Genomic DNA, 22450 nt, shown 5'->3' with positions numbered 1-22450 from the left:
CCCCCCTAGGAAAATTCTCACCGGGCCTTGTTAGTTGTTGTATCTATAGGGTGTATCTTTCACAGAGGAAAAAAAACGCTACGTTTGCTATGTGTGTCAATGATGCTTTCGAAACTGCATTTGATATATTATAAGAGCCAAAACAAATAACGATTTAATATGAATAATGCAGCGTTAGGTGTTAGGTCACACCTTTTGGACACACGTGTGTTATGGGGGGTCCGTGCAGTAAAGCCCACATGTTTGTCGCTTAGTAGCGAAGCCGGTTGACGAGAACGTTTTGTCAATCGACTGTATGGCATTTGATATGCGTTGTCGGTCCGATTAATTACTCAAAAATATCAATTTTATGTTTAAAAATCAATTAAAACACCGAAACAGACGTGCTTTCTTACCAGATTAGTCAATACAGTCCTCCAGAGCAAGGTTCATAGAAAGCAGGTTAGCGCTTGTCCACGGATAAATATTTTTATCGAGACATTTTATTGGATAACAACCTTATTTAACTCTGGGTTAGCGTTAACCTGCCCTCTAGGGACCCGGCCCAGGTCACCAGGTACCTGGTACTCGACTCTGTCAAATTTTCGTCTTTGTTAAGACTTCCTCCAGGGCAGACTGAAGAACATGGAAAATATGAAACGATTTTTTATTTTTTTTTACACAAATAGATAGGACTAGGTGCAAAAACAACATGACGAAAAATTGTGCATGTTCTATATAATAGCACGCTCTATCTATAATAGCACATCTTTAAAATGGGTTTCTACTTACAAAAAATAGTCGGATAAATAGGCCGATAAGCCAATTTACTCTGTCTTAGCCTTAGAATTACACTTATCTATAAGTTGTACCATAACTCTTCTAAGACCTTGTATTGCCTAAATGTTGATAGATAAGGCCATTCTTAGTTATATCACTAACCGATAATCTAGAGTGCTTATTTAACCTACTTTTGTAATTATTATAACACTTCACGAACTATTGATAGTAGATCCTATTTATAGATTGTTAGATGGATTTTACTTTTGGATTAGTTTCGTATTTGTAGATGTATAGGTTTTCCTTTTCGTTTCTGTAAATATATCAGATTAAGTAAATTTTAGGATCAGGCTAGCAAGCTCGTCAGAGCTTTTCTCTGACGCCGTGCTTTAAGCGTTCACTATGATCTCACGTCCTAGGGTTTATACCCTAGTTACGTGTATACACGCCCTGGCTATAAATACTTGCTCTTATGACTGACATATAAACATACAGGGAATTTGCCTCAGGAAAACGAGCAATAAGAAGTTGGAAGCTTCAGAATTGTTGACTGAAAATGGGAAGTATAAAGGTAATAACTATTGAACTGAATTCGAAGAATATTTTTGTTAAAGCCTACGCATTTATAAAAGTATCGCCCTAGATACACAGTTTCTTTTAAAATTGAGTTGTAATTTTTCCTGAAGATATTAAGACCACGCTCGCCGAAAGGCGCGACTCTTTGTGCTCGCTTCGTGGCGAGAATCGGGCCAGAACACCCCCTCTATCCTATATAATAAACTGCATATCCTTTTCTATTCCATCTACGTTTTCTCTAAGATCAGGCAGTCAACACCGTCTCCACCCGACCAGGACTGATAAATTTTCTAAATTTGTAACTGTGAAGTTTATTCCTTAATAGTTAATAGTTAATAGCAGGTTGTATAGTCACTTGCGTACTCAGCCAGCAATTCTGCTATTGTGTTGAATAAACTATTTATTTAATTTATTTTATTTGTTATAGGTATATCTGTTAAATTTCTTCGTTGCCTTTTTTGTAAATGGGATACAATCGGCTTCCCTGAGCAACAGCAGTAGCGCCCGGCAACAGTACGTTGGTTTGGAGCTATCACTGCAAAACCATACAGTGAGCAACTCCACGACGATTGCAAGCTTGCAACCGACATTTGCCTTCACATACAAAAATGAGAATCAGAACCAAACTCCTACAAAGCAACCGGGACACCAACAGCAGCAAAAAGAAGAGTACGCAAACATCTCCCGTATTGTTCATCAAAAGGCATTTAAAATAACACTCAGACAATACAGTGTCTTCCTTAAACCATTCCTAGATCTTGCTAAAGCTATGAATGGTAGTATACTAAACTCAATGCTACCATTTTCGCCTTATCCTACTCAAGCACGTAACGCTTCGATGGGCCGGAGGGGGTATACAACCCCGTGTATACAATCGATCACATTCAAATGTAATCCTCTTTGGATACCAGGGTGCGTTCCAGAGCACATCTGTAAGAGCAACAAGGGTTGCGCTCCCGGGTGGGTCTGCAAGGCCATTAGAGCGAATACATCGATACTCGTTTACAGAGGGAGACTACCAAACAACGAGTTGGTCTTTCAGAGACTGACCCTGCGACTAGTGCACGACTGTGTCTGCTCTCAATAATCCACAGGGAAACAGGGGCGGGTACAGGGGGCGGGTACAGGGAGGTAGCGGGTTGGATTGGGTGAACACCCCCCACCATCTCCTCCCTCTTTTTTCATATGAAGAAAACGTTGTCGTTTTGGGGGTCTGGTACAGAGGAAACTTAGTTTCTTTTCAGGGACCTTCTCAACTAAGTGAAGATGTTCACAGTAACTGTTTTTCTCTTCCGGTTACAAGTCATCAATTTTACGAAGCCCCTGGGGTACGCTCACCTTAAAAATTACAAGAATCATGCAGATTTTCCAAAAAAGAAATATTTTAGTTTCCTTATATGGAAGTGACCGCGTTTGGCAAAAATGACAACTTTTTGGCTCAATTTTCTTGATATGGTGTGAGAAAGCGTCAAAAGCATACTTTCTTGTCTTTGTTTTGCATAAAATAACAATTATAAGGTCTCTAGCTTATGTCCAAGTCCTCTAATTTAGCCCCTTATGGAATCCTGTATCAGTTCCTGATAGGAAACCAGCACAAGGATAAGCCTTATCGTACAAAACTTTTAACTTAAAATTTGTATTCCTGGATGACGTTTAAATTTTAATTATTAAATAAATTTAAAAAAAACACAACCTTATGTTTTATCGTGTTAATGTCCTTATCATTGGGTAAAGGGAAAGGAATAGGGAGATGGGAAGTAGAATAGAAAATCGTAGAGATAAGAGTGCGATTTGAGATTAGTGAAGAGGGCAAGTTCGTTATGAACTTGCCCTCTTCTATGAGGTTTTTCTATTTTTCTCCTTTAGAAAACATCCGAAAAATAGAGTGTTTGGGATAATTTTAATTAATTCTAAATTGAATTTATTCCACTGTGCAACTGCAAATTTCAAGGCTTAAAAAAGTGTTGAATACCCAATAGGAAAAACTGCTTTTAATGGACAACGTTTATTTGGATCAAGTGATTTCAGATCTGCTGATTGTACAATACAACTTCCTCTTTTGCCTTTGAAGTTTGACTAACCAATACACACAAAAAAATAAGATGTGGTTCATAGAGGGGGCGTAAGAGAGGTACGAAAACCGCACAAAGAATAAGTCAATAACTGTAAACCGCGCAGTCTAGAGAAACCGCAATACCGCGGAATAAAGTACGAAAAACCGCACCTGATTTAAGGCAAAACCGCATCACCGCAAACCCTTACCTGCCCCGCCCGCCCTCCTGAGTTCAACTTAAAGTTGAAATTATAATATATGAATAAAATAATAATGTCCCATTTCTTTCTTTAACAAGCTTGCTGGTGTCAGTCAAACACCGTTCACAAATTTTATCGACGACTTGTCATTCACATTCAAATGATCAAGCTACGAAATTTAAATGAACATAAAAAGACAAGTGTGACTAAATCTTTGAGCTTATAGCTAGAATTTTCAGGAAAGCCTTGAACCTCGTTATCATAAAATGTGTAATCCCTTTTTCTTCAAATTAGTTCCAGATTTTATAAGATTACCAAAGAGACAAAAATTAAAGTAAAAAAAAAAAAAAAAAAAATCAGTTTTTATGGAGATAACGGGTTCTATGCTGGTCATTTCTTTCCGTCCAGATGCCATAAACAGTATTTTCCTGGCAGAAGTAGAAGAAGTAAAACAGGAGTTGTCGCGATTAGCGGTCCAAATGCAGAGAACAGAACTCATACAATCAAATATGAGTTCCTTGGTCAACGGCACTGGCCGAGAAAAGAGCTACGTCTTCTTACCCGTCGACAACATCACCAAATCAGTCTTTTTTGCCATCTTTGTCGTGTATTTCCTGTTCGGCTCTTTAGGTTTTTTCTTACTCCTCGTTGTCTTGCGTCAAGTTCAACTAGATCAAAGGAAAAAGCCGAGACGAGCGATGGACATAAACCTTACCATACCCTTTCTCTACAGCTTAGCACTCATCAGCACCCTGGCCTCATTAAGCGCTCTTGTTGCTAACGGCCTTCAAATGTATGTGGACAGCTCGACAGGACCAGTTTACAAGTGACTGGTCCTGCCGAGCTCTCCGCTTTACCACCTACTCGCTTTCGCTTATCAAGGTTTTCCAGGTGGTCGTTATTTCTGTAGAAAAATACATCTCAATTTTCTACTCAATGAAGCTGAGTTCTTCTTCCTTGGTGAAGAAACTGCTGGCGGCGACATGGGTCGGTGGAGTTATCTTGGGTGTGTCCTTGACTGAAAGTTTCAAACGAGTCCGCGAAGAACTAGGTCCGACTACTTACAGTGTGACCTGCCAGTATGGTAAAGACGCAATGGTTGGTATTTTCGGTAGCTTCGTAACACTTGTGTACTTTGTACCTTGCATTGTAATGCTTGTACTGGCAATCAGGATCACCAGATTTCTGAACGAGCGACAACGGGACGTTACAGACGGGAAGCCTGTGTTCATAGACAAGGCACTAGCATGGCGATTTAAACACACCCGGATGTTTATTAACATCACTTTGACAATTGTGTTTCCATGCAGTGTAGTTGTTTTATTCGTCGTAGTGAGGGCAATAATGACGATAGAACTGGACTTTTATGACGAATGGATCATCCGAAACGCCAGTGCTGTGTTCGCTCTTTCAAACTGTATATTGATTCCAGTTTTGAGTTTTGCAAACAACAGTCAGTTTCGTGTTGTTCTTATTCGACTTCTATGCAAGCGTGTGCAGAATGTCGACCAAGATAATACACAAACAAGACAGGGAGATAGGGAGGGAGATCTAAGGGTTAATAGACTTGGTCGACAAAGGGGCAGCCCTATTGTTGCACAGACTGCAGCTAGTAAAAACAATCAGCCACATAAGACACCGCCGAACAGCTAGTCATAGTCAACCGAAGCCAGATTCAGAGCGAGCTAAGCGAAACCAGCCATATATTCTGTTAGCGGGGAACTGCCAAGAAAAACTATCGAGAAAATTGCCTAATCCATTTTGATTTACAAGGGAGGGATTCGTTGGTACACATCTCAAAATCTGTTTCGACAGACACAGAGAAAACTAAAGTTCATATAAATAATGAGACATCATGAAACTCGTTCTGTGAGATAGAGCTTTCTTTTTTGTGCTTAGGTTTCCTAAATGGGAAATCGAAGCGCTCTTATTCTAGTATTTTACTTATGTTGATTAGACATAAAAAGAAACGCCTTCAGTAATCTGGTAATTGTTTATGTTTTTGTATTATTGAAATCCAGATAGACTTCTAGCCGGCTCTCCACGTGGGTTATATTCGGTAATTACTGTTTTCGGAGTTTCGGGGATTAGGCTAAAATCCAGATCACATATTCTTTTGTTGCCATTCTAGCGATCACACCAGTAAGGCGCCAATTGCCAATTTCAAAAGGAAACTGCTCTTTTTTTCCTATCAAAACGTCACCAACGCAAGCCGTGAACGCATACCATATTATTCTATGACCTAAGAATTCGCCCATTTCAGCGGTGCATCGAATATCTCTAATAAATGAGCGTGTTACCCATCATGTGGGACCTTTTGTCGTTCTGCTCCCTTTTTCTCTTCAAATTGAAAACAACCTGGAAACCTCGAGCTAAGCAACCTTGTCTTGTCACTGTCGTAAACGCGCGGGTTGCCTTTGGGTTTTTTTTTTTCAGCCTCGCTCTCGTGTTGCATTATTTCGGGCATGCGCAAAACACTCTCTCTCTCTTTCTCCGACGCCATTTTTGCGATTTCAAGGTACGCTGGTTGCGACACATTTAAACCCTACTTTTCTTATAACAATGGGCTGATATTCGAACAGAAACTAATACAACACTTTGTTTAATGCTAGATGTCGCAGTCAGTGCAAGTTTTTGGCCGTAAGGTGGGTACACGATGATGAATTCCGCGTCCTAAATCACTCAAATCCGTGTAGAGTCGGCCATTTTGTAGCACGTGGAAGCCCCAATATACGGAGCAGACGTTGAAATGAATTTGAGATCCTCAGAAGCCTGAACTTCGCACAGGAATTGTTTTCAAATTTTGATTGTTAGTTAGATCTCATAAGAATAAGCCTGCTGAAAAGTTTAATGTAGCCTCTAGAAGAACTGAACTGATTATAAGCTTTCTAAAGTGTTTCGACCTAAAGCGAACACCGTACATTGCATTAAAGTCTAGTCCAGTTCGATCAGTTAAGTCATGTGATTGAAATTTGAATTCAAACTTAAACTGTTTGATTTTTCGAGAGTGGATTACTTCCAGTTCTAGTCTAAAACACAACTCTGTTTAAAGAATTTCTTATTATTATTATCTATGTTACGAGTAACATGGAAGATTTAAAAAAATATGTCAAAATAAGCTTAATATTCTAGGAAAAACAATGATGATATTAACTCCTGTTTACCAATGCAACATATGTTAAAGAATTGTAAATTTCCAACTTGGGTAAATGGCAAATTTGTAAAGTCTAGATGCTTCTTTACAAGTTGGTGTTAGAAATTTGTCTAAATTTCTATTGACAGAAAACTGCCACAGCGGTGGCCTTCTGCAAGCGTGGTAATGGCATGATCAAGGTCAACGGGGTACCCCTCCATCTGGTGGAACCCTCAACCCTCAGATTCAAGGTACTTGCAATGTCGAGGAATATTAATTTTGTGAAATCCGTTTTTTATAAGAATAATTTGTTTTAAAGAAAATATAAAAAAAACTACTAAGATCTTCTTTAAAAAGTCCAGAACAGGATTTGATGTTAATTCAATGAAAAGAGCAGTTATTTTTGTTATTTTTGATTTTTTTTTAAACCCCAGAGACTGTGTTATTCTTGTCCTTTTGACTATTTGTACATTTATTGTATTCATAGTCCCACCTCTTACTATTACACCTCCGTACATGGTATTACAGTGGTGTGCAGGGTTTGAGGGAGAGAAAGTTGTAACATTTTAAAGGGACTGATTGTTACATAGTCTCTCAGTGCTGTCGGAGTGTTACTACATTATATTCCATCTAGAAGTATAGAAGTTCAGTTTAGGGAGATTTTGTGTACGTCTTTGCTTGGTAGCTATTGCGAGTAGATTGTATACTATTCTTTCAAGTATTTCAACCTACCTTGGATGACATAGTTGTCCTATAGCTTGTGGGTAGTTGTAATAGTTATACCTGTTAAGGTGTCATTTTTGTTGTTGTTGTTTTTAGGTTGAGGAGCCAATTCTGCTTCTAGGCAAGGAGCGCTTTGAGGGTGTTGACATCCGTGTGCGCGTTAAGGGTGGAGGGCACACCAGCAGAATCTATGGTGCGTCTACTTGTTTGTTGAGATGAAGTGTAGAGTTTGTCCTAGAAATTAAGAAGTAGCTGCTAATGTAAAGAGCCTTGAGCTGTTGATATTGACATGCAGTCCTAGCTGTACTTAGCTGTTATCACATCTCAAGTCCCTACTATGATATTACCTGTACTTGTTCCTGTTCTGCTTCAACCAGTGTTTAAGGGGTTTTGTCACAAGTTTTCTGAGGGGCATAAATTAATTAAAAAGCAGAGAGAGGAAAGCTATCCTAAAGAATCCTACATTAGGCAAATGGTTCTCTTGATCAACATTTCTGACCGAGTTCCAAGCTTACAAATGTTGCTTCTTTTTTTCTTCAGCTATCAGACAAGCCATCTCCAAGTCTCTTGTGGCCTACTACCAGAAGTGTAAGTTCTTGAAATGGTTTGGAGGTTACAGAGTGTACAATCGCACTGAGAACATTCTTAAGATTACAGAAATGTTTTGAGATTGCCGATATTTTTTGATGGTACAATGTAGACAGTCACACTAAAAACATGCATTATTTGTACCCAACATTTTCTAGTTATTTCTTTTCTTGCTCTGGCTTGACATTCTTGCTTTGGTCATCAAATGTAGATTTTATTTTTGTACTCTTTGATTGGTCTACATGTTGCAGTGAGATGACATATTGGAAGCCATTGAAGTGCTGGCAAATGAATGGCCTGTGTCGTTTTACTGTTACCTTTTTTTTCTGATACTCTATTTAAAGATGTCTTAGCTTGTCCTAAACCTCAATCAATTAGATATCATAGTCAATTAAACCCAATGATAGTTCAACTCTTTCCATGTAGCTCTTAAACGGTCTTTGAGATTTAATGAGAGTGGTTACGTTTTTATCAAAGAATCAGCCCCATTGATTATTTGACTTCCTAATTCATAACCATGTTGAAATTCACTTTTTTAACCTGCTTTCATCAACAAAAATTCTCTCTGTAACATATTCAAGGTGATTGAGAGTTATTAAGAGTGTATGGTTAAACTATCATGAGAGTTGGAACCCTCATTAACCTGCTGGCCAGCTCTCCAGAGATTCGGGATTCCTGTGAAAGGGGGAAAGGAGAATGGAGAGCCGGCAGTTTTTGCATTCCACCCCTTTCACGCCTGTTGGTAAAATTCCTAAAGAGCAGAGACTCTATAGCAGACTTTTTCTCGTAATAATTGCAATCTTTAAGACTTTAAAGTGGTGTTGAAATAGATGCGGAGTGCACAGTCGAAGGACATAATAGAGTGACAAAATCTAAAATAGGCCTAGACCTGTCGAAATTAGCCAATCAGCGTGCTTCATTTGTCAGCGAACAGAGAACATGCAAAAACATGGGGTCTTGCTGCCAGCTTTCCCTTTCCCTCGCCACAGGAATCGTGAATCTACAGAGAGCCGCCTAGCAGGCTAAACCCTCATCCACTCTAATCAATTATCTTCTCTGTTTGATCAAGGTTTTCGTGTAATCTGTTGTCTCTTTATTCCTCTTACTATTACACCTCCGTACATGTTTGAGGGAGAGAAACTTGTAACATTTTAAAGGGACTGATTGTTATATAGTCTCTCAGCGCTGTCGGAGTGTTGCAACACTTAAATTTAATTTGCTCATGGTTAAGTCTTAATGGTTAAGAAATAAAGTCTTGAAAGACTATACCACAAACTTGAATATTTGAATTTGGAATGGCCTGCGGTTTTGCAAACCTATAAAGTCTTTTGAACTGACTTTTTTTGTAAGCTATGAAACCCCATGTAGATCATGCAAAATAAATATTCGTTTCAGCAGCAAACAAAATCTGGTGTGAATCACTGAAATTCATCCTACAATAAGAACATCACAATGTTATTTCTATATGAGCAATGCGAGAAAGTTATATTTTTCTAAACTCTGAGAGAATATTGAAGACAAAACATTATTGTCGCTCATGTATGAGCAAAATACTTTATATTAATTTGCTCTTGTCTTTTGTAGACGTGAATAGACTTACAATAAAATACAACGTTCAACCTTTTTAAAAAGTAGCCGGCGTTTGGTGGAAAAAAGCTGGTGGTTTTGCCGGCCACCGGGGATTCATGAAACCCCTTATATCAAGACTTTATATTGAATTGCTCCTTTTTTTTGTAGACGTTGATGAGGTTTACAATATAACATAACTCTCATCTTTATATTAATCACATTAATTAAGACTTTATATTAATTTGCTTCTGTCTATTGAAGATGTGGATAGTCTTACAATAAAATACCACTCTCATCTTTCTAAGTAGAAATTCTGTAATATCATTGTTACAAGTTTTATTCACTTGCTCCTTGTCTTTTGTAGATGTGGATGAGGTTTCCAAGAAGGAAATCCGTGACATCCTTGTCCAGTACGACCGATCACTGCTTGTCGCTGACCCCCGTCGTACCGAGGCCAAGAAGTTTGGTGGACCTGGTGCCCGTTCACGCTACCAAAAATCTTACCGTTAATCTCTACTGCGCTGTCATGTAAATTGTCTGCTCAATAAAACACCTGCAGTATGTGAATGCAGAAAAGGGTGAACCTCATCATAGTCTTGGGAATTGGGGATAATTCGGCAATTCCCCCCCCCCCCCCCCGTCACTTAATCTTTTGTTTTATTACCCCACTACTTGAATGCAAATTATGGTGCACAATATCCGATGATGTTTAACGGAAAACGCGAAAAATATTTCGAAATATTGAAAGCAGTGTGTCTATTGGAAGTCTCTTTGAGGATGTGATTGATAATTTAGAGTGGATGGCCTGTTAAAAATATCTCGGATTTAAATAGATTCTTTTGTCTTTTAACGGTTGAGGTTTCCGTCGGACCTCCGGAAGTAAACTGGTGACAATGCGGCTTTAACTTCAGTTCACAAATGAAGATTTGATTTAATAATAGTGTGTTTACAAAGTACATTAGCCCCACATTACTGCCGTCAGCAGCTAGTGTAGCAAGGAGGGGCGCCTCTTCCTGGCCTATAAATTTAAAAGAGACGTGGCTAAATTCTATAAATTAACCAACCGCTATGCAAAAAATACCTAAGTAAGGATTAGATTTTAAAACAAGCCCCTCTCCATGTTAGCCCCCTTCACGGTAACCCCTTCCTCGAGATAAAAGTCATAGCCTGGGGAGCTTATTACAGCGTTTACTGCATATGATGGTCCGTCATACTCAAGACAGTGTGGTACTTTAGCCTCTGGTATCTACGGTAGCTCGAAGTCTACTCAAACCAGACTTTTTGACGCCCGTAGCCACAGGGCACTATACAGACAAAAGGAAAGGAAAAGGCAAGGGTCTGGTACCGAATGCCAGTCCCGCTCGTCCACGCTGGCCCGCGCACCTGTCGCGGGCCAGCTGGGACGGGAACACCTGGGGTCTTGTACGAGAACACCATGGGTTTTCCAAAAACAACATTAACGGGGTGTCACCTTTCGTTCTATCATTTAGTCGTGGTGTGTTCTATGCGCAAGGTTCAAATCGCCGTCTATAACTCGGTGCAACGCGTTGTCTAATGTTGGAAGGTAGGCCTTATTATAAGAAACTTTTTCTTTTCCATGCAAAACAAATCTTTTCAAAATCTTTTTTTCTGTTAATCGATCAATACTGGAATCCACCATAAGATCTTTTAAGGGGAAAAATTCGTCCTCTGTATTATTTTTTGTGCAAAAAATGGCATACGCTTTTACCACTTTCTCGCATCTGTCATCTATGCCACCTTTTTAAAAATGCTTTTTTTACTAATTAAAGTAGCGCACTCTTCGCATGAATATGCTACGCTTGTGTGATGACGGCAGAGGCATCAAAAAGTACGTTTTTATTGACTATGCTCTCGATAATAATGGCCTTTTTCGCACTTCTATTTGCGGTGGGTGACGTCCCAGCGATCACTACCAGAAAAATCCACAAAATACCGTTTACACAAGCCTCTGATAAGGCTTGCTATCCGACGAGAATATTTATTTTACTCCCAGACCAGCATATTCTATAAACTTGTATTAAAACAAAATAAGAGGCAGACCAGCAACTCGGCAAAGTTGATATTATCATCAGAAAACAGTAAGGGATCGTTGAAAAAATAATAGATTTCACTTGCTTGAGACTTGCGAAAGCGTTTTGAGACTTTTACCGGAAAAGGGGATTTGTTGATATAGAAGCGTTAAAAGCGGTTTTAATAATATCTAACGGAAACATAGCTGTAAGTGATTCGCTCACTTTACACCAAATACAGAAGCAATTATGAGAGGTTTTCCCTCTCTAATCTACGAGACCCAGAGTCGGAGTTTGGTGAAAACTCCTAGCTTATGCAAAAAAGGGAATAGGAAACAAAGCAATGGGGTGAGAATATAACATTTTAACTTAAATAAGACACAAGTAAGGTGAGAAGATGAATAAGAAATTGATGGTGTTCTTTGCAGCTTGAAAAACACGATAACACAAAGTTTTTAAGGATTTTTACTATGTTAAAAAGTATTTATACGGCCAAATTTTCGATGGCAACAAATATATATCACACGACTACATGCAGTTTTCAAGCTTTCATGCGGTTAAGACCATATTATTGTTACTAGTGGGCCGCAAATTCACGTTTAGCTTAACGTTTTCCCATCTCAGTGGCGAACCACTTGTATTATTAGGGAATTTAAGCAACTACGACAGCGACGGCAGAGAGAACGTAACACCCAAAAAAGCTTTCATGCTTTGCGCACAATTCAAAACTAGTTTTGATCAATTTCACTCGTTTTTGTAGTACCCCAAAATTATAGACGGATGTAGAACCTTATTTCTAACATATCAAACACGGATAGTATAGTTCGTTTTCAGCGCACAAGTTCCCGTCCTCGCCAGACCGTGAAACTTGGAGTTTTCACGTTGTAGTTTGAAGAAAAACGGCTGAAATGTATCAGACAAAATCCATTTCGAGCACATTTCATGTCTGGCTCTTTGAATTTTAATTGTTTTTTTTGCCGTCGCCGTTCGCATTGCAGTCGTCGTTGCTTAAATTCCCTATTGTTACGACGGCAGAATGCACAAAATGGTTCTCCCATAACTAGTAATTTGAAAAACACCCCCACTACAACAACGCCAAATCAGCGACGTCTCAACAACATCGACGGAATAAACAGAGTAACGCCTGTAACAAATGCCAGTTACAGTAGGCCCGCAAGTTTGCTTATTTTCAATGTAGGCGCGAAGACGAAGTGAACGCGCGTCCTCTTCTTTTTGGTCATCTTTCTGGTTAGTCATTGTAACCAGGCAAGTGTTTGGAATGTAAGAGGCTGAAAGAAATTGCGAGACCGACTGAAGGATTCTTATAATGACTACAGGAATCAACAACTCAGTAACAAAACCGGAGGACCGTCCTACTAACGCCAGTAACATTAGGCGCGCAAGTTTGCTTATTTTCAATGCAGGCGCGAAGGCAAAGTGTTTCTTTATTCTTGTTTCGCTGGGTTTTAGGAAATATATACACCCTTCCTAGGCAATCCTGTCTACATAAGGAGGTGTTAAGTGAGACTAACTCCCTCACTTAAAATCTCATTGGGCTACTCATTGTAACCAGGCAAGTGTTTGAAATGTAAGAGGCTGAAAGAAATTGCGAGACCGACTAAATGATTCTTATTATGACTGCAGGAATCATATTTTTAATTAAACGGTTTTTGCCCAAAGCTAACGACCTTAAGTCATCATTCATATTTGAAATATCTAGTTATCTAAAGACGTCAATTTATTATGGTGAACAGCTCTATAAACTGGCCCTTTTAGGCTTTTTGGTCTTGCGCTTCAGATGCAAGCAGATGTGTTTCTTTTTTCGATATTTTTTTTTCGCGGACTGTTGGTTTGCTTTTTTTTTTCTCAGGAATGTCACTGCGCCGAGGATGGCTTGCATTGGATAGCTTAAATAAGTGTTCCTAACCAGAAATGCATCACGCGCTACTACAGTATTTCTGAGTCCGCCATAGCTAAGATGGGCTTAGTATACGGTATACTTAGCAGAAATAGTCTAGGGACCATAACTTAACTTCCTAGTCTCTTGTCCTTTTGTGTTTCCCCGTGTTTCTCTCTATTGAATGTTATCAACAGAAACAATGCAATGAAAACAAACGATTACAAATTGCTAGCCAACTTGTTTGCGCTTACATTGTGATAAACGACTAGAATTCAATATGAAAGACTTATTTGCTTATCAAAGGTTTGTCATTTTCATTTGATCGTACCGAATATTGTTGCTTGCGGGCTCTATTAATCACACATCCTGTATAAACTGAAATTGACGTTTTTCACCAATAACACAAAAAAACCACCACCTTGTCATTTGAAGACATTCGTACTTAGATCTCTTGCTAGCGCTCAGTGATTATTATTCATTGCGGGCAAAATCAAATGGTATTAGGATATAATATGATAAGACTCCCATCTGGCTTAGCTTGGGAAAGAAAGGTTGTGGATATTGTAACTGTTGTATGGAATAAAGACCGGTTTTTTAAGAATAGCCTCGCCACATTTAACAATTATACCATTTCCGAGAGCCGAAGGCTCGAGTTAGATATTTTTAAAGCCACTATCCGCCGAAATGGAAATTGTATAATTGTTTAAGTTTATAAAACGAGCTTTAGAACAATTTTTCTTTTCGGAAACACTTGCAAATCGGCTGTTACACCCGCCATTTGCTTGATTTCGGGTCGCAGGAAAATATCCACCTCCTAGGAGGTAAACTTATGCGCCAGTGATTTTCATGTTTCTTTACTTCCTCGCCTTTTGATAAGCATTTTCGCGAAAATTGGAAGTCTTTAACTTTAACCTGCAACACGAGTCCTAGATTAATATCCCTGGTGTTGGAAAATAGTTGGAGAAAATTTAATGTTGGATATGGTGTTGGTAAATAGTTGGAGAAAATTTAATGTTGGATATAAGACATTTATAAAGATAGGTACGGATATTTACATAAAGATCATTAATACTCGGTGAGGGAACTTAGTTTGGGCCAATATTCTCCAAAGATTATTCTTTGCGTTAGATAACGAGCATATCGTTTATTAGTTCAAGGGCGCTCCTAGGCAAAAAGAGTTAATATATCCATCTCCTTATATCCTGCACCGATAATCATTGAATAGCTTAGGGGGGGGGAAGCACTTGAACATCTTATTTGTGACGCCATGTCATAAATATATTCGAAAAATTTTGAAAACTTCTTTTTAGGTTTCTAATGTTGAGAGATGTTGGCCCTTTTTGCCGCCGGCGTTGAATTCTTGATATATAAATCCAACTCTCTGTCATCATTAGTGGTCTTTAGTTCAGTTGGAATCTGATATGCGTATGTTTTTCACGATAAAGATAGCTAGGAAATATCGCACAACAAGACAAGTGCGACGCCGTTAAGCCAACTTAAGTATCCCTCTCTAAAGCTTTCGCGGGACTTCGTAGTCTTCAAGAGGTATTTGTTATAACCTGTCAGATTTCTGTCGCGTTTACTTTCAAAATTACGCTAAAGCTTAGAATGCGTAAATAATTTTGCAACCCTAAATCAAGTTTTTAGCAAGCCGTTAAATATAGGCCGCTGTGAGTTTAACCGTTACAAAACCTGGTAGGGAGTTTCATAATTAGAATTTCACTCGCTGGGAACCCGCTTGTTATCCATGCAGGCTTTTTCTCATGCAGCTTCTCAATAACAACATCGCTGTCAATTTTCCCTTCTCCGTTCACAGAATTGCTTTTTTTTTAAGTGATTTTAGTCTTATCAGTGTAATGGTTCGGTTTCGATTGAAGTCTTGTCTTTATCTCCCGTTCACATAACAATATATTTTCTGCCGGTTTTGACAATTGCTGGGGGATTACTTAAATCGTTTCTGATGTTTGGATCCGGTTACAAATGTACGTACAAGCAACCCATAAAACATAATTTGTTTGGACCTCTTCCAATCTTTGACGAATATTTGGTAATTGTATTAAGCGGATATTATTGTGAATAGAATGATCTCCGGGCAACAAATTGCCTCTTAGCATGGTGACTTCCTTAAGGCCTTATCTTAAATCCTAATAGCCCCAGTCTCACAGTCTTACACAATTAGGGCGAGAGCAAGAAACACTCTCGAAACCCTATGAGCTCACAAAGTTAGGGCGAGAACGAAGAGCGAAGTTAAACAGAGCTTCCAGGAATTTACGGGTTAGATGGATAGCAACATGTGTAGTCTCCTTTCGTTTAACTTTTATCCTATTTTTGCGTTTTCGTTCTTGTTTTTAAATGGCATTGCTAAGTGGTAGCCAAAGCAGAGAGCAGTATGTACTTTTGACCGTTTATTATGTAGTTTTTTGCATTCTGCATTTCCTTTTTGTCTATTCGTGGGTAGCTTCGTCGTACTCAGAGATGCGATCAGACATAGATTTGTATGGCACAATGTTGAATTGTACAATGAGTAGATTTAATAGTAATATATTTGTGTATGTGTTCTTAGAATGTGAAAATGGTCATTATAAAAAGATGGGGTTAGCGAGCAGGGATGAAAAATTTCTCCTTAGAACCCAGTTTCCTAGTCTCCCCGTTTCCTTGTCTTCATTACTGCCCAGACAAGAGAGTCGCAGTGCTTTTAAGTCTTAGATCTGCTCTCCGATATTCCTTTAAAGTGAGACATCACTACAGCTGATAAAAAGTGTCTAACTTTGGTATGTTCAATTTCAGATCACAACGCCCGGATCCGAGCCTTCCTAGTACAAAGCCTTGTTTGATTACCTTATCGACACTGGAAAAAGCGGCCTAGACTGTACACTTCCACGTAGCCGCCCTGATCTGTCATTTACACTGCAAGTCTAATAGACTACCTCTGTAAACTACCTCTGTAACCAACACTGCATTACCTAGACCCCAAGTCAATAGACCATCGCGCTCAAACCTTCACGCAAAGTACGAAGCTTCTGGACTGCCATCATATGTAAACTTTGCAAAACTTTGCTTGCGACTACTTTAACGACACCAAGAACATCCCTGGATTTCATAGAAGGCAATGAATGCTACAGTGGCCCCTACCCTCGGTAATCGGACCGGTCACCCTCGCACCTCACCTCACACCATGATTACCGTGTCGTGTGTACTGCTCGTGATTCTCATGATCCTCGCCTTATTTGGTAATATCATCATTTGGGTCGCCTTCTGCAAGATCAAGCGTCTTCAGCGAGTCACCAACTACTACATCGTCTCCTTAGCAACGGCTGATCTCCTAGTAACCGTGCTGGCGATGCCCATGTGGCTGCTGTACATGCTCTCGGACGGGTCATTCATACCCACACACTCCCCGCAATACCTGATCTGGCTGCTTCTCGATATCGTGTGTGGGACTGCTTCCATCATGAACCTAACCTTTGTCAGCTGTGATCGGTACCTCGCTATAACATACCCCTTCAGGTACCAGTTCCTTCTCTCGCCATGCCGTGCTATCGTGACGATAGTATTCTCATGGGTATACGCGATCGTCATTTCTCTTGTGAAGCTGTGGATTCCGAAGCGGATTTACCCAATCTTCGTAGCCACCGTCTCGTTCTATATTCCTACTATCATCATGACCTTCACGTATTCTTGCATATTCATGGTCGCTCGACGACATGTCAGGGTTATCAACGTGGCTGCTAACGAAAATCAGAGAAAATTTAGTTACGCATCTGAGTTAAAGGCTGCTAAAATCATCGCTGTTGTTATTGGCGAGTTTTTACTGTGTTGGGGCCCATTTTTAGTGACGAATGTCGTGTTGAATTACTGTATTTCATGCGGGATGGCCTTTCCTGTACAGGGTGCTTATATACTCAAGCTCTTGCAGTATTCCAGCAGCTGTTTTAACCCTTACTTGTACACGTGCCTGAACGCTGAGCTCAGATCATCAATCAAGCACATGCTTTTCAGGGGATGTGGTTGTTCGCTAGAGCACAGGCCCTCTCGGCGTAGTGGCCCCGTGACTGATATGGTAACTAATAATTTGGGGACACGAGGAGAATCGAATCCAGGCATGCAATAATGTGGACACTGTAGTGTGCTAGTGGGTAGCCTGTATTTATCAGGCCCGGTATGGGGAAGAGGCCTGGGAATGAGAGATCGATCGGCGATCGCCATTTTGCATCACAGGCTTCCTACCCGCGCCAGTGAAGGATTTCTAAGGGCACGCATTTTTTATAAATTAAATGCATGGCACAAATGCATGATAAATGCATTTACATCTCAACTAAGTTTTTTTTTTAATGAATGAAGATATAGCTCGTAGATAATCGTTAGCGTGAATTTGAATGGAGTAGGTGGGAAGCCTGTGGTGATTACAATGAATAGATAGTTCAGTAAACAAAGTCAAGGAAAAGTAAAGGAAAAGCTGGCCCAAAGTAATTTAGATATAGTTATGAGCAGCTTTGGGCTCGCTTTGGGCATAATAGAGTCAGTACTATCATCAAGGGATCAGGGGCGAATCTAACATTTTGCAATCGGGGGGGGGGGGGGGGGGGGGTGGGTAGGGTGGCGTGACCACAACAACTTTTCATTGCTTTAAACCCTCGTAACGATGACGGCATATACTACCTTATTACACTTAATTTTTGCGACGTCAAAATTTCGCGATTTTGAGATGGCGATATTTCGCGACACTTTATTTCCGCGATTTTCCAATTTTCCTAAAAATCAGATCACTTTATTTACGCGATTTCGCGTTTTTGGGATAATAAAATCAAGCAAAACAAGTGGAATTAAAATGTGCTGTAATCCTTAAAACTGAAACAATTTGCAACAAATGATGCGTGGGCTAAATTTGGATTCATAAAAATCTATAAATACAAGTCCAACTCAACCCCTTACTTAAAGCAACGAGAAAATTAAGTGTAATAAGGTAGCCTAATAAACCATAAATAGTAAGTACTCCATAATTAGGTGTCTTTTGATAGAGTAACAGTTCAAAGCGATCCGCGTAAACATTGGATCGTTTCCGCGACACTAATACCGCATTTAATCTGGTTTAAATCTCAATCTCCCAAGAGTGGACAAAACCAAGAACAAAACTGAATAGACTGTGCTGTACAAGTTACTATGTGATCATTTAGCTAGTAAGAATTCAACACAATGACATAGACCGACATAGACCGACATAGACTAAACTTTTTCTTCCCTTCTAAATTTTAAATGTGGAATAAAGGATGTATATGGAATAAAGGAATAAATGGTGGTTTAAAGATAATTAAGCTGAGAACTGTGAAATCAGCACCTTCAAAGGTGGGTCCGGGTGCATGTTCCCCCAGGGAAATTTTGGAAGCCTTGCTAATACGCTATGGAGTTCGGTGTACTTCTATAAGAGTTCCCCCAGTGTTAAAACGTTTTTCGATGCGCCCCTCCCCCTCTTTTTAGACGGGGGCGTATCTAGGGGGTTGGTCGAGCGAGCCCCGCTTCCCTTTTAGATATTAAGCTTAAAATCTGGCTCCCCATTTCTTGAAACCCTTGCCCCTCTTTTTTTTTGAATTCCTGGATCATCCCGGGGGGACTCTCCAGAAAAGTAGACGGGGGGGGGGGGGGTGATCGTCCTATTTTTTAGGGTAAAAAATCTCGACAATCTGCAATCCCTTAGAGGCCTAGGGTTTACCGATTCTGCTATCTCTTAGGGTATAAATTCCATCAAACGCTATTCCTTAAGGGGTGTGAGGATTAAAATGTTATTCAGTCCTTCTTCAGGGGGTGTTTCACGGTTTTTCCAATTCTTCTATATCTTAGGGATAAAAATTCATTCGACCACACTCAATTTACTGTCTCTAAGTGGTAAGATTTTCTGTTGACCACACCCAAAGTGCTATCTCATAGGGTTTAAATTGATTTTGCGGACAATCATCTCCGTCTGCTTTTATTGGTGTCTGCCCAATTTGTTTGCAGTTTCTAGTACCCCATCTCGTTACCTTGCGTTATCCCGCAAGCGTGCTAGGGCAAATTAAAAGCAATTCAAAGCTTCTAAGTGTTGATAGCCATTTACTCATGGTACAAGAATAAGAGGTAAGGATAAAAAAATATCATATTGACTCATAGAAAACTCGAACTCGTAGTCTAATTGTTAAATATATAATCAATATACACTGGAATGTAAGAACATCAATAGGAACAGTTTATGCCTTAAAATGCTCCAAAAATAAGAACGACCTAAACAATTAGACGTTCTTATATAAAAAAATGTATATTGAAATTCATTATCGATTTATGATGTATGACACAATCTACATAATTCTGGGATTTTTCTATCATATGTTTTGCTTGTTTAAGCCTGAAATGTTCCCTCAATTGTTCCTTCGATTCTAAAAATGATAACCTATGTATGTTAGTTTGTTCAACAAAATATATGCTTAACCATTATTCTTTAAGTATCTCATTTGTGATGGCCACCTCTATAAAAATAAGAGGATATCATTGTGAAGCTAAAAACATTTTCAAAAATTATAGGGAAATCAACAGTAGGGGCGTGGCTGTGTCCCCATATATTTTCTTAATGTCTCTGTAAAGTCCCCCTCCCCCCCCCCCCCCCCCCCCCCCAATATTTCGAGGCCTAATGCAGCTCTGGGTTTCCCTGCTAACAGAGGCCTCTTTTCTCTGTATTTCGCTGGGCTGGAGTTCGCGAGGAAAAGATACCTCTGCCATGGGTCGAAACTGTTTCTGTTGCGCATGCGTGAGCGTTAATAAGCGACCGATGTGCCAAAACCCGTACCATCGCGCGAAAGCTGTCAATATGCTTTGCATGGGTTTAGTCGGAAATCATGAATCAAACTCCGGTTAGTTCTCCTCTTCGAAAAAAGGAAACAACTGTTCAATTTCAATCACCTAAAACGTCACTAAAAAGATTGAACAACAAACGCAGCAAAGACGAGTTTTGTCTTGTTTGTGGGATTAATTTCAAGACATCTGGGCAGGCGAGTTTCTTCAATGTAAATATCGCACAGTTGGATTCGAAGAAAATGCTACAAAAATTTTTGGTAAACTCAGATCAGCTATTCCCAGAAGAATATGCAAAACCTGTAAACGGAAGATTGACTCGTTTGTCAAAAGAGAGAAAATTCTGAATGAAGATAAGGCATTTAATGGCTTCTTTTATAATTCGTCGCGTGATATTTCTACGGAGGACGCCGTTTCGAATGCGGGCTTATTATCCGGAAGCGGATATACGTTTCATGCATGCGCTAGCCATTGTGGGCTCAAATAGTGGCCAGTAATTAATGAACGGAGAATGCGCTCTGGATCTCGTCCACGATCGTGGACGGCGGTTTGATCAAACGAACTTGCGACCCATGGCAGAGGTATCTTTTCCTCGCGAACTCCAGCCCACTGAAATACAGAGAAAAGAGGCCTCTGCTAGCAGGGAAGCTCTGGGTATAAAAATAATATAGGCTATTTTTAGTCCATGCTTTGGTAATGGTTACATAATCAAGAGAGGACGTTATTATTTTGGCAGAATAGAGTTAGCAGCTCGCGAATGCGAGAATCGGCGCCCCGTATCGTCGCATATGAGTCACCCCTCATGTTTTCGTTCCTTTAACAGATCACCGTCATCACATCATCAGCAGTGGAGACAGGATCGCACTGAGAATTTCTTACACTAATGGCAGTAACCTGAAATACTACATGCACTGCACTACAAGCTACTGCTACCGAAATAACTGCCCCGGGGACACAGTGATTAAGGTGTAATAAGTCATAGGGGCTGGGGGGCTGGTTTGAGAGGTTTTCTTTTCTTATTACTTGCTTTGAATCAATTCCCATGCATAATTATCCTTTTACAACCCAAATACTATTTAAATAATGGGCGATTCAAAAGCACTTCTGTTATTCATTTGCAGTCTGACAAGTTGTCTTAGCGCAAATCCATGACGTACATCATCCGGGCAATCGGCAAGTCAGACAGCCAGCCAATCAACATCGGCGACATGGTCACCATCTCATCTGGTTACTATGGCAACAAATACAACCATCGATGCTCAAAATCTACATCGTACAAGTGTACGATTTAGGAAAGTGGTAGCAATCAAATATATTAAGCAAGTACAACTGATATTGGCGTGGAAAAGCAACTTAATTTACAGTACTTTCTTTTGTAATCATTTATTACTGTTTTGCTATTTAATTATTATGTGAACAAGTTGAATATAAGTAAAATGTTATTAGTTACGAACAAGCACCTGTTAATATTCATTCTATCCAGGCATTATGGGCCATACCGTACCCATAAAAAGCAACTCAGTGTTGAACGAATTTTTTGCTAGGGTCCGACATTTTAAAACCCGTTTAACGAGCCTTTAGTTGAGAACAAAACATTTTATCTTGTATTTCTTTTACACTTTTGTATCTTGTTATATTTAAATAGAACATTTATTTCTTATCAACAGTTCCATCAACGAGAAAAAATTCGAAGGAAACCATTGGTTCGAAAACACCATCGCTATCTTCCAGATCTTTTCCCGCAATGCGATTGACAACACCCCAGTGCAGTACGGGGACATAGTAGGGTTCAGCTACCCCTACTACTACGCGGATCGCTGGCTGTACCATAGCGGGGGTCACTAGTACGCGCGCAAGTGCAGCAACACCGATAAGAAGACGTGCGCGAAAACCGACTCCCCGACTGGCTTTCAAATCTTCAAGCCTCGATAGAACGAGAGTAGAGACACACGCGGCACACCCCAGATAGCATCATGGGAATATAATAGATAAAGGTGGATTAAAGTTAAATGGATACTGATGCTGCCGCAGATTATGACAATAAAATGAACATCAATAACAAAAAAATGCTGCGTCACTTAGAGCTTATCTCTTATTAGCGCC

General features: G+C 39.7%; 4 protein-coding genes across 8 annotated transcripts; all 4 read left to right on the top strand.

The window, feature by feature from the left end:
* Positions 1-36: 36 nt before the first annotated feature.
* Positions 37-2597, top strand: LOC116615614. Its single transcript, XM_032377377.2, has 2 exons — positions 37-1330; positions 1763-2597. Exons 1-2 carry the CDS (start codon positions 1316-1318, stop codon positions 2420-2422), a joined length of 675 nt encoding a protein of 224 aa, XP_032233268.2. The 5' UTR covers positions 37-1315; the 3' UTR covers positions 2423-2597.
* Positions 2598-6029: 3432 nt separating this feature from the next.
* LOC5508579 (40S ribosomal protein S16) lies at positions 6030-10177 on the top strand. Its single transcript, XM_001629132.3, has 6 exons — positions 6030-6106; positions 6201-6233; positions 6871-6972; positions 7541-7637; positions 7985-8032; positions 9966-10177. Exons 2-6 carry the CDS (start codon positions 6201-6203, stop codon positions 10109-10111), a joined length of 426 nt encoding a protein of 141 aa, XP_001629182.1. The 5' UTR covers positions 6030-6106; the 3' UTR covers positions 10112-10177.
* Positions 10178-11033: 856 nt separating this feature from the next.
* LOC5508581 (D(2) dopamine receptor) lies at positions 11034-17975 on the top strand. 5 transcript variants are annotated; one of them, XM_032377370.2, is made up of 3 exons: positions 11061-11165; positions 13502-15076; positions 16319-17975. In XM_032377370.2, the coding sequence occupies exon 3, from the start codon at positions 16641-16643 to the stop codon at positions 17640-17642; it is 1002 nt and encodes a 333-aa protein (XP_032233261.2). In that variant the 5' UTR covers positions 11061-11165; positions 13502-15076; positions 16319-16640; the 3' UTR covers positions 17643-17975. The 5 variants fall into 5 exon arrangements, with proteins under 5 accessions (XP_032233260.2, XP_032233261.2, XP_032233264.2 ...); XM_032377369.2 differs by lacking the exon at positions 13502-15076 and having other exon boundaries at positions 11034-11165; XM_032377373.2 differs by lacking the exons at positions 11061-11165; positions 13502-15076 and adding an exon at positions 11252-11979.
* Positions 17976-19941: 1966 nt separating this feature from the next.
* Positions 19942-22414, top strand: LOC116615610. Its single transcript, XM_048728941.1, has 4 exons — positions 19942-19957; positions 21141-21316; positions 21487-21634; positions 21993-22414. The coding sequence occupies exons 1-4, from the start codon at positions 19942-19944 to the stop codon at positions 22190-22192; spliced, it is 540 nt and encodes a 179-aa protein (XP_048584898.1). The 3' UTR covers positions 22193-22414.
* Positions 22415-22450: the final 36 nt, after the last annotated feature.

This window comes from Nematostella vectensis, chromosome 6 (assembly GCF_932526225.1).
Source record: "Nematostella vectensis chromosome 6, jaNemVect1.1, whole genome shotgun sequence".
NCBI lineage: Eukaryota > Metazoa > Cnidaria > Anthozoa > Actiniaria > Edwardsiidae > Nematostella > Nematostella vectensis.
Note: the sequence above shows the minus strand (reverse complement) of the source record. Positions and strands in the feature narration are given on the sequence as shown.

What these genes read in the sequence shown, in the direction of transcription:
- LOC5508579 (XM_001629132.3), top strand. Translation starts at nt 6,201, where the DNA reads ATGTCGCAGTCAGTGCAAGTTTTTGGCCGTAAG. An exon ending in TGCAAGTTTTTGGCCGTAAG is followed by an intron (nt 6,234 to 6,870) that starts GTGGGTACACGA and finishes TTCTATTGACAG; the next exon opens with AAAACTGCCACAGCGGTGGC. An exon ending in CCTCAACCCTCAGATTCAAG is followed by an intron (nt 6,973 to 7,540) that starts GTACTTGCAATG and finishes TGTTGTTTTTAG; the next exon opens with GTTGAGGAGCCAATTCTGCT.
- LOC5508581 (XM_032377369.2), top strand. Translation starts at nt 16,641, where the DNA reads ATGAATGCTACAGTGGCCCCTACCCTCGGTAATCGGACCGGTCACCCT.
- LOC116615610 (XM_048728941.1), top strand. An exon ending in GGGACACAGTGATTAAGGTG is followed by an intron (nt 21,317 to 21,486) that starts TAATAAGTCATA and finishes AAGTTGTCTTAG; the next exon opens with CGCAAATCCATGACGTACAT. An exon ending in TACATCGTACAAGTGTACGA is followed by an intron (nt 21,635 to 21,992) that starts TTTAGGAAAGTG and finishes ATATTTAAATAG; the next exon opens with AACATTTATTTCTTATCAAC.